Source organism: Silurus aristotelis, assembly GCF_946808225.1.
Source record: "Silurus aristotelis genome assembly, chromosome: 5".
NCBI classification, from domain to species: domain Eukaryota; kingdom Metazoa; phylum Chordata; class Actinopteri; order Siluriformes; family Siluridae; genus Silurus; species Silurus aristotelis.
The window spans coordinates 34,409,072-34,419,071 of NC_139578.1; the positions used below are offsets into that span (position 1 = coordinate 34,409,072).

Sequence of the window (10,000 nt, forward strand, 5' to 3'; positions counted from 1 at the left end):
ACCTGAAGCTAATGAAAACAAGAAAATCAGAATCCAGGTTTTACTTAGTTGGTGCTTCTATAAACATTGATTTGTGCATCGTGTCTTACAGAACAAGAGGAATATTGAGTAAATTGAACAATGGGATTATGGTTAAAGACAAGAATAAATACACACCATTCACCTTAACTCTTCAAATTCGCTAAAGCTGCTTCGAGACAGTGTCCGTTGTGAAAATCGCAACAGAAATAAACTTGACTTGACTTGACACTGATGACTCATATTCAATTGTGAAATCCTCAAATGTTTTTTACTGATTTTTTTTTACTGGTATTCAAGTAACAGCAAATGATAAAGGGAAACAAAAGTTTGTATGCTTTTCTATCAAAGCAATGCATCTGCTTCAGGCCTACCATCAGGATCTCATCTCAAATCTCAAAGATTCTTCTCTCTATTTAATATATATGGCCAAAATTCTGTGGGCCCATCACCACTGCACAAATATCTGGTTCCTCCTAAAATTGGTGACCTCACTAATGCTTTTGTAGCTACATCAACTCGAATCTTCACATCTATGCCACAAAATCAAGTGGAACACATTTTTCCAAAGGAGGGAGGTTTATTATAACAGGTTCTAATGAATATAGCTAAGTAGGATTTTATAGATCATTGTAGAATTCTTTACTGCAGAATTGGAGATGGTCTCCACTTCACCACACTTCACTCTGTAAGCTTCCATTCTCTCATTTCTTGCAGTGACCCGTTTTATATATAATAAACTCTTCCATTAGCACTGGTTATGTGTCAGGGATCCACCTGCCACGCCCCCCTTTTGTGGCGCTCATGCCTACGTTCTCCCTGGAGCTCCAGGCTTAACGATGCACACCTGAAGCTCATCATCACTCCACCCCGCTCCTACATAAACCCCTCACACACATTCACTCCCCGTTCGTTATTGTATGTGTTGGACTTTTCGTCCTGCATGTTTTTGTGTTCCGGTTTTCACACAGGACTCTATGCGTCCGTCCCTTTCGGACTCCACAATCCCGTACCGGCTGCGCTTCTCCTCCCCGCGCATCTCGGATCAGCTACGCTTCTCCCAAAGCGCACCTGACTTACTCAACCGAAGGACTGCCGTGTGCGTGTGTGTGTGTGTGTGTGTGTGTGTGTGTGTGCGCATGTGTGCTTGAATGCATCTCTCTCCCTCACTCTGGTCAATAAAACCTGAGCGAGCTGTACTCCGGCTTCCGCCTCCCATCTTCACTCGCACCATGACAGAATAACGAACCCCTGAAAGGGAATACACAAAAAAAAGAAAAAAAAAAAAAAGGGGGGGGGGAATGATCGGATTACCGCCGTGGTCCCGGTGCGAACCGAACCTCGGAGGAAGGATTCGCTCCACTGCGATGAAGCGGCCGTCAAGCTCCGCCCCGGGAAAAACCCTGACATCCGCTGCCGTTTCACGCGGATCATGCTCGGCAGCGCCAAGCCCCCTCGGTGACATCACGGGATTCCCGGCTCGCTTCTCCAGCAAAAAGGCAGAATGGGGCGGATTTTTACGGAGCGTTGGTGGATATGTGGAGTCAAATTCAGCCTCCTACATAACAGAGGGAGCAAAGATCGCACTCCACATTTCTCTGCTGTCTGGGGAATCCCTCTCTCTAGCCAGCAAGTTGTGGAGTACGACTGGAGGCGAGTTCGGCTCATGCGCCCGGTTTATCCAGCTTCTCACAAGGGAACTAGTGATGGTCAACGCGGATCTCCACCATCTTTTTCCCGCTCCCGAAAGTACGGATCCGCCCCAGTGCTTCCCGGAGAGCTCAGTTCCACACCAACGTTTCCCGGAAAGCACCGTTCCGCACCAGGACCTCAGGGGGATCTCCACCCTGCTCCAGACCCTGCTCCAGGCCATCTCCGCTCTGCCTCAGGGCCTCCAGGAGATCCTCACCCTGCTCCTGGGCTCCTCAGAGCACTCCACTCGGCTCCAATGTTCCGCCGAGGGTGCCGTTGCATCGTCACCTGGCCGCGAAGGGGACGTCGTACCGCCGCCTGGCCGTGAAGGGGACGTCGTACCGCCGCCTGGCCGTGAAGGGGACGTCGTACCGCCGCCTGGCCGCGAAGGGGACGTCGTACCGCCGCCTGGCCGCGAAGGGGACGTCGTACCGCCGCCTGGCCGCGAAAGGGACGTCGTACCACCGCCAGGACGCGAAAGGGAAGTCGTACCGCCTCCTGGCTGCAAAGAGGAGGTCGTACTGCCTATGAAGGCTGCATGGTAACCCAGGTTCCTCGGACAGCCCCAGGTCGCTTCCAGAGCCATCCGGCAGTGATGTCGCGGTCCCAGACTCATCTGGGGGCGACACCATAGCCCCAAGCTCCTCTGACGGCGACGTCACGCCTCTGAGCTCCTCCGATGGCGACATACGCCTCTGAGCTCCTCCAATGGCAACGTCGCGCCTCTGAGCTCCTCCAATGAAGATGTCACGCCTCTGAGCTCCTCCGACAGCGACGTTACGCCTCTGAGCTCCCCCGAAGACGACGTCATGCCTCTGAGCTTCTCCGATGGCGAAGTCACGCCTCTGAGCTCCTCCAATGAAGGTGTCACGCCTCTGAGCTCCCCCGAAGGCGACGTCATGCCTCTGAGCTCCTTAGATGACGACGTCTCTCCTCTGAGCTCCGCTGATGGCGATGTCTCGCCTCTGTGCTCCTCCGGCGGCGGCGTGTCGCCAAAGAGCTCCTCTGACAAAGACGTCTCAGCCTCAAGTCTCCCAAAAGGCGAAGCCACACCTCCTAGACCGTCTGAAGGTGAAGACACGCCTCCGTGTCCCTTTCCGGGTGACGTCTCTACTCCAGGTCCCCCAGAGGATGACAATGCACTCCCAAATACCTCTGAAGGCGTCGTCACGGCTAACAGCCCCAGCGAAGGTGTCACCTTTGTACGTCGCTCTGGATAAGGGCGTCTGCTGAATGCCGCAAATGTAAATGTAAATGTATATGTGTCACTGCGTTTCTCATCTCCGCCGTGGGCGTCGCTCGGCCTCTGGATACCACCGAGGACGTTTTTCTGCTCCCGGTCTACACTGAGTGCATCACTCATTCTCCGATGGGTGGACATTGTTACGCTCCCATCCTCCGTGCTGGACATCATGCCGCTCCAGACCTCCCCAGTGGGTGTCAATCTGCCCCTGATTGCCGCCGAGTCCGTCACTCGGCCTCTGGTCTCTGCCATGGAGGTCACTCAGCCTCTGGAGTCCGCTGTGGGCGCAGCTTGGTCCCTGTCCTATGCCGGAGCCGTTTCTCCGCCTCCGGCCTCCGCTAAAGACGTCTCTCCATCCCCAGTGTCTGCTACAAGCAGCTCTCCGTCCCCGTCACCGCTGGAGGCGCCTCTCCGTATTCGGCCTTCGTCCTGGCTTCGATCTTCGCCGGTGGTTTTGCTCCATTCCTGGCCTTCCGCGGCGGTTCTGACCAGGTCCCTTTCGACCCTGGACGGACATCAGGATCCTCCTCCGAGTGCCCTGGCCCTCTGAGCATCTGTGGGTGTGGGGCGTCAGGTGCCCAGGGGGGGTAATGTCAGGAATCCACCTGCCACACCCCCTTTTGTGGCGCTCATGCCTACGCCCTCCCTGGAAGCTTCAGGCTTAACGATGCACACCTGACGCTCATCATCACTCCACCCCACTCCTACATAAACCCCTCACTTACATTCACTCGCCATTCGTTATTGTATGTGTTGGACTTTACGTGCTGCATGTTTTCGTGTTCCGGGTTTCAGACAGGACTTTATGCGTCTATTACTTTCGGACTCCACAATCCCGTACTGGCTGCGCTTCTCCTTCCCGTGCATCTCGGATCAGCTACGCTTCTCCTCAAGCGCACCTCGGACTCTCTCAACCGAAGGACTGCCGTGTGCGTGTGCGTGTGCGTGTGCGTGTGTGTGTGTGTGTGTGTGCTTGTATGCATCTCTCTCCCTCACTCTGGTCAATAAAACCTGAGTGAGCTGTACTCCGGCTTCCGCCTCCCATCTTCACTCGCACCATGACATTATGCACCTAAATATTTTAAACTGCAGTTATCAACCCCCTCATTAAGAAACCTGACCTTCACCCTGTCAGCAGTCCAACTACAGTCCAATATCAAACCTCCCCTTTATCTCCAAGATTCTAGAAAAGGTTGTAGCACAACAGTTCTGCTCACATCTACTGAGGAATAACATTTATGAAATGTATCAGTCAGGATTTAGGCCTCATCATAGCACAGAGACAAAGTGCAGTGTTGTGTACAGTGAAATTCAGAGATAGAGGAAACTTCATTGTTTTAAATGCGTCCATTAATTTGGTCAAATTGAAGAAAGTTGTTACGTTTCACTGTGTCCTGCACTTTCTATGGTGGTATTGACAATAAAAGGACTTGGCTAAATAGTAATATCCTGCTGCAGTTTGGAAACCCAACCAGCAGGGGGCAGCAATTGATTATTTTCGATTTTTTATTTGATCTTTTTTCCAGGTTCCCTGGAATTTTTCTCTTTAAACCTCTCTAAATAACATAACTTCAATTGTAAAATATATGTTCGTTATGATGCATAAATCTTTTTGAAAAAATTAGGAAATATATAGAAATATACAGACAAAGATGCATGTACAACAACAACATAGTTCCTGTGGCACAAGAAACCTCCATGACATGAAGAAGAAACCTTGAGAGGAACCAGACTCAAAAGGAAACCCATCCTCATCTGGGTGAACACCAATTCCCACACGAATGACTTTCCCCTGAATGACTCTTCCACTGTTTATTATTGTTTGTATTTACTGCTCTGCTTTACATTTATACTGTCATTTATAAAACAGTTCCGCTTTTCTGGAAGGTAAACTCGAATTTGATGCATTACTGCCCTCTGCTGGCGAAGTTTTCGAAATGCTGCAGAAAATGGGAGACGCGTTTATCCTCCATCACTGAATTTCACTGTGCTCTAAATGTTATGCCATTGGGTAACGTTTCGTTAGAATAATTATGCCCTCTAGCGGTTAATTATGATATTACAAGTTGAACTGGGAAGTTATTTTAAGTTGGAGCACATGGCGTTTCTTGCTTCTTAGCAAGAACTGATTTTAAGTGATTAATTTTTTTCTATGTAACAGTATTTCTATTAGTAGATTTTGTCCCAAATTCATGTTTATGCCAATTCATAAATGTTGTGTATATTTTGTAAGCTGGTTGTTTGCTGAAATATTGATCTCGTTGTAATTGGATTCATTTAAAATGCGGGATTCGATTTTTGGATTCTATCAACATTGGACATTGTCTCAAAGCAGCTTGACTGAGATAAAGTGGTAAAAGAATGTATACGCTTGTTCCTAATACAGTGGTCCCCCACTTATCGACCGGCTCGGACATCGACCTTTTCGCTTATCGAACAGTTTTTCGACCGAAATTTGCGCCCACTGAACGAACAAATGACGGCAATGATTTGTGAAAATTAACAACTAACACCACCACTCAGCCTCCTCCCACTCACTCCATCAAGCCATTACTGCGACTTAACGAGTAAGTACAGTACAATCATTTTTTGTTACTTTTGTAATGTTTTTAATTTATACTTTTTACTGTATTATATACAGTATTATTTATGTACCTGTATTATTTTATGTATTATTTAGTATTAATACTGCTAAAAACAGGGCAAAAAATTTAAATAAATGGGTATCAGTGGAGGTCGGGAACGGATTAATTGGTTTTCCATTATTTCTTATGGGATAATTACATTCGCTCTTCGACCTTTTCGCATTTCGACCGGTTTTAAGGAACGGATTAAGGTCGATAAGCGGGGGACCACTGTAATTGTATGTTTATCCCTAATAAATGAGTCAGTGGCTTCCTGAGATGGAATGAGGATGAAACTTAGAGAGTGAAAAAGTCAGAATAAAGCAAAAAGTCAATCAAGTGAGTCATTTGGAGAGAGTCGTTTAGCGAGGAGTCATTTAGTGTGAGTTGTTTAGAAACGAGTCCCCAGAGACAGTCATTTGTACTGAGTCATTTAGAAGGAGTCTTTTGGAGGGAGTCGTTTAGGAGGAGTCTTTTGAAAGGAATCGTTTAGGAGGAGTCTTTTGGAGGGAGTCGTTTAGAAGGAGTCATTTGTACTGAGTCGTTTAGAAGGAGTCTTTTGGAGGGAGTCGTTTAGGAGGAGTCGTTTGGAGGGAGTCGTTTAGGAGGAGTCGTTTGGAGGGAGTCGTTTGGATGGAGTCGTGTAAAATCCACTTTTAATAGTGAACAAACTGGAAAATGATTATTACTCAACTTTGCTGCTGTATTTCTGGAAACGCAGCAGGAAAAAATCATATTTAAATTTCATCATAAACTGCACAGTGAAATTTAAGAGGAAATGATTTATTATAATTATTTAATATAAATAATAATAATCTTTTTCTCTGTTTCCTCAGGATCACTCTTCTTTCCTGTTTTAGTTCTCTTTTAATATCACTGATTAATAAATATAATTATTATATTAAAATGATCTGCAGTTCTTTAACAGAAAAGTGTAATGATCTAGAAATAGATGTGAGACTAAAATGAGAAAACTGCGAGTTGTTCATCTCAGGCTCGGTTGTGGTTTCGTGTTTGTGTTTGAAGTCTCACTCGCTTTCTGGGAAACTAAATTTATAACCAGGCCTCGATAATTACATCTGTTTTATGGCTGAAAGTCTGCTGCCGTCTCCAAACACCACATGAGAGAGAGTATGATGTCATTTCCTGTGCTGAGGTCCAGTGAGAGCGTTTACCAAGAGGAGGACCTTTCTTTCTTTCTTTCTTTCTGAATTTCTTTCTTTTAACGTTCGTATGAATGTCAGTATTCACATCTGAATGGATTTATTTATTTATTTGTATTGTTTCAGCCCCTTATTCCCACCCTCTGTCCCAGGATCTGACAGGAACCCATTCAAACACGTCCTGGAGCTTTTTCTCTGAAAAGGTTTCCTCAGCGAACAAACACGTTTCTGATGAAGATTTTTCAAGGTCATGGCGTAAAACTTTATTTTTTTTTAAGGATTAGAAGAATAAAACCAGCTCAGTGTCGCAGCATCATTGAGCATAAAGTTTAATTTAATCTTTTTTTTTTCTTCGATCCACAGAACAAACATCGATGTGACATACAGGAGGACAGGAAAAGGAAGAAGAGAAAGATGGGATGAGCAGAGATGGTATGAAGAGATTTATAATAAAAAAGAAAGAAAGAAAGAAAGAAAGAAAGAAAGAAAGAAAGAAAGAAAGAAAGAAAGAAAGAAAGAAAGAAAGAAAGAAAGAAAGAAAGAGAGGGAAAAAGGTAAATAAGAGAAATGTGCATCCTCATCCCCGAATCTGTGTAGAAAAGAAAAGAAGGAATATTAATATATGCAAATCAATATATATATCAATTCAAGTGAAAGCAGAGGTGCATTATGGGAAGTGTGTGGGAGGACTTTACCTGCTCAGCCAGCCATGATGTACTTTATGAATGCTGCAGAAAGAGAAAAAATTGTCGCATTACACACAACAGCGCCACCTGCAGTCCTGACTGAGCTTCACACTTTTATATATAAAGGTAAATGTACAATTTATATAAATATATATTTGTGTTAGTCACACGGTATAATGTAGCAGTTTAAAGTTTTAATATATACGTACGTGTGTGTGTGTGTGTTTGTGTGTGTGTGTGTGTGTGTGTGTGTTAATCAAAGCTCTCACCCTCATAATTGATGCACCCATTAGCATCCTCCTGACCGGCCATCAGCTGCTCCACCTCAGCCTCCTTCATCTTCTCTCCTGAAATGAGAATAAAAACAGGTGAACATAGAGAGAGAGAGAGAGAGAGAGAGAGAGAGAGAGAAAGAGAGAGAGAGAGAGAGAGAGAGAGAGAGAGAGAGAGAGAGAGAGAGAGAGAGAGAGAGAGAATAAGAAACTGAAGAGGAACTGGGAGTGTTTGTGGAAATAAAACTAAACCTGAATACAGAAGAAACTGAAGTTTCACTCCTGATTTTAGTGATGGAACTTCTCACAGGTGTGTGGGAGTGATGGAGTGATGAGGTCATAATGAAATGATGAAGTGATGATTTGATGGAGTGACGGCATGATTAGGTGATAATGATGGTGTGATGGAGTAAATAACTGATGGAATGACAGTGACAGAATGATGGGGTGAGGGACATGAGTGATGGTGCAATAGAGTGAAAGTGTGATGGAGTGATTGCACATTAGGGTGATGGTGTGTTGGAGTCGTAATTGAATGATGGAGTGATGGAGAGACGGAGTGATGGGGTGATGCTAAAGACAGAAAGGAGTGATGGCCTGATAGGGTGATGAAGTATTGGTGTAATTAAATAATGATGTAATGGTGTGATGAAGAAGATGGAGCAATGAAATTGTTTTGTGATGTGTACCCAGTGTAGCGAGGACGTGTCGGAGCTCAGCACCCATCACTGTGCCGTTTCCTTCCTTATCAAAGACTCTCAGACCCTCCACAAAGTCCTCAAACGTGCCTCGACCTTTGGCCTTGCAGATGTGCTGGTGCATGGGGAGGAACTGGTCAAAGTCCAGCATCTTCACTTGCATGTCTGAAAAACAAACACACTTTTTAAAGACTTCTCTCAGTGTCACAGCTCAAACGTGGTATAGATGTCTCCTGGGTCCTGACCTTCAGCTTTGGGCTTCCCGAGCACATGCATGACCTCAGCGTTGGTGGGGTTTTGGCCCAGGGCTCTGATGACGTCTCCACACTGACCGAAGGTTATCTTCATCTCGTTGGTTGGCGTTCGGTCAAAAAGCTGGAAAGCGTCTTTGAAATCTAACGAGGAGGAAACACACGGATAAGGCGTGAAGTTTATCAACTTGGATTACTGTAACGTAGCAGAACCTGCACTGAGGAGTAGAGATTAGATTAGATTAGGAGATTAGACAGTAAAACGGGGAAATGGGTGAGTTATATCATGTTTCGGATCAAATTTACAGGCTGAATATTAAAAAATAAAAAGATTAAAAAAAGACATGCCAAAGTAGGAATAGAGGAGCTAAACATTTACACATGGACTTTTTTAGCCCACTCTAGTTCGGTGGACTTTTGCAGATTTCTAATGAAAAGTTTGAGTCATGAATGTTTGGGCTGCCAAACCTATTTAAAAGTGTTTCCATCTTAAAAAATAAGTGTTACTTTTTTAATTATATTTTAAATTCTGTTATTTTTTTTATTTGTATTTAATTTTTTTACCATTTTAAAATTGGAGCCAAATAATACAAATCCCACTTACCCTCAATCTGTTCTGGAGTGAACTCAATCTGCAGGAGAATAGAGAGAATAATTATTAATGGATGGAGAGAAGGAAAAGGAGTGAAGCAACTTCACTACCTGAGAATTTCATCTTTACTTTTTTATTTATTTAACCTTTTAATTTAAACTTGTTAGTATTTGTATCTGCTTTGGGGGGTTGCTGTCAGTGTTCACATTCATCCCTATTGTATCGGACTCTTTGGATGCAGGAGCATCCGATACAATTGTGTATACAATTGTCCGATACAATCTCCAACTTGGTGGTAACAGTTTGAAGAAGGACCACATATGGCTGGAGAAGTCTGGTCTCCTAAAAGTGTTGGTCATACAGTGTGTTTGTACGGAATGCACATGTGTGCGATGTTATTTCTTTCTTAACCCCGAGGCCTCAGTAAATATTTCACTCGTCAGCTCGAGTTACACTCGGGTTCTTTCAGCTGCTCTTGTCTGCCTTCTGTTCTAAAGCATGTTGAAATGACCTTGACACACACACACACACACACACACACACACACACACACACACACACACACACACATATATACACACACACAAGCTAAATTAAGTGTGAACACATTTCTTTTGTCACATGGTTTGTTATTTTTTCCAAACTGTGCTAAAAATCCAGTCAAGCTGAAGCTAATGCTAATTTAGCGTAACCTTCACAGCACGACATCCCATAATATTTAGTCAAGTGTCACTAATAGTGTAATTTAATTTAAGTCAATT

At 44.6% G+C, this 10,000-nt stretch overlaps 3 protein-coding genes and 1 long non-coding RNA gene across 4 annotated transcripts in view; 2 read left to right on the plus strand and 2 right to left on the minus strand.

Moving 5' to 3' along the window:
- LOC310725889 (uncharacterized protein) overlaps positions 1-10,000 on the plus strand; it is a 537,758-nt gene that overhangs the window by 265,551 nt on the left and 262,207 nt on the right. The window lies entirely within an intron of this gene.
- The window catches only part of LOC310725919 (uncharacterized protein), a 70,717-nt gene that overhangs the window by 26,942 nt on the left and 33,775 nt on the right, over positions 1-10,000 (minus strand). The gene's annotated exons all lie outside the window — the stretch shown is intronic.
- The window catches only part of myl13 (myosin, light chain 13), a 7,716-nt gene continuing 4,769 nt past the window's right edge, over positions 7,054-10,000 (minus strand). Inside the window, exons 2-7 of the mRNA XM_083541023.1 lie at positions 9,252-9,279; positions 8,642-8,791; positions 8,388-8,561; positions 7,696-7,773; positions 7,436-7,468; positions 7,054-7,329 (exon numbers count right to left, since the gene is read on the minus strand). Of these exons, the coding sequence (XP_083397149.1) occupies positions 7,440-7,468; positions 7,696-7,773; positions 8,388-8,561; positions 8,642-8,791; positions 9,252-9,279 (459 nt within the window). The 3' untranslated portion in view covers positions 7,054-7,329; positions 7,436-7,439. The remainder of the gene's footprint in view (positions 7,330-7,435; positions 7,469-7,695; positions 7,774-8,387; positions 8,562-8,641; positions 8,792-9,251; positions 9,280-10,000) is intronic.
- LOC310725947 lies at positions 7,696-8,481 on the plus strand. The gene is made up of 2 exons (XR_014533583.1): positions 7,696-7,794; positions 7,863-8,481. It is a non-coding gene; the product is annotated as an uncharacterized lncRNA (long non-coding RNA).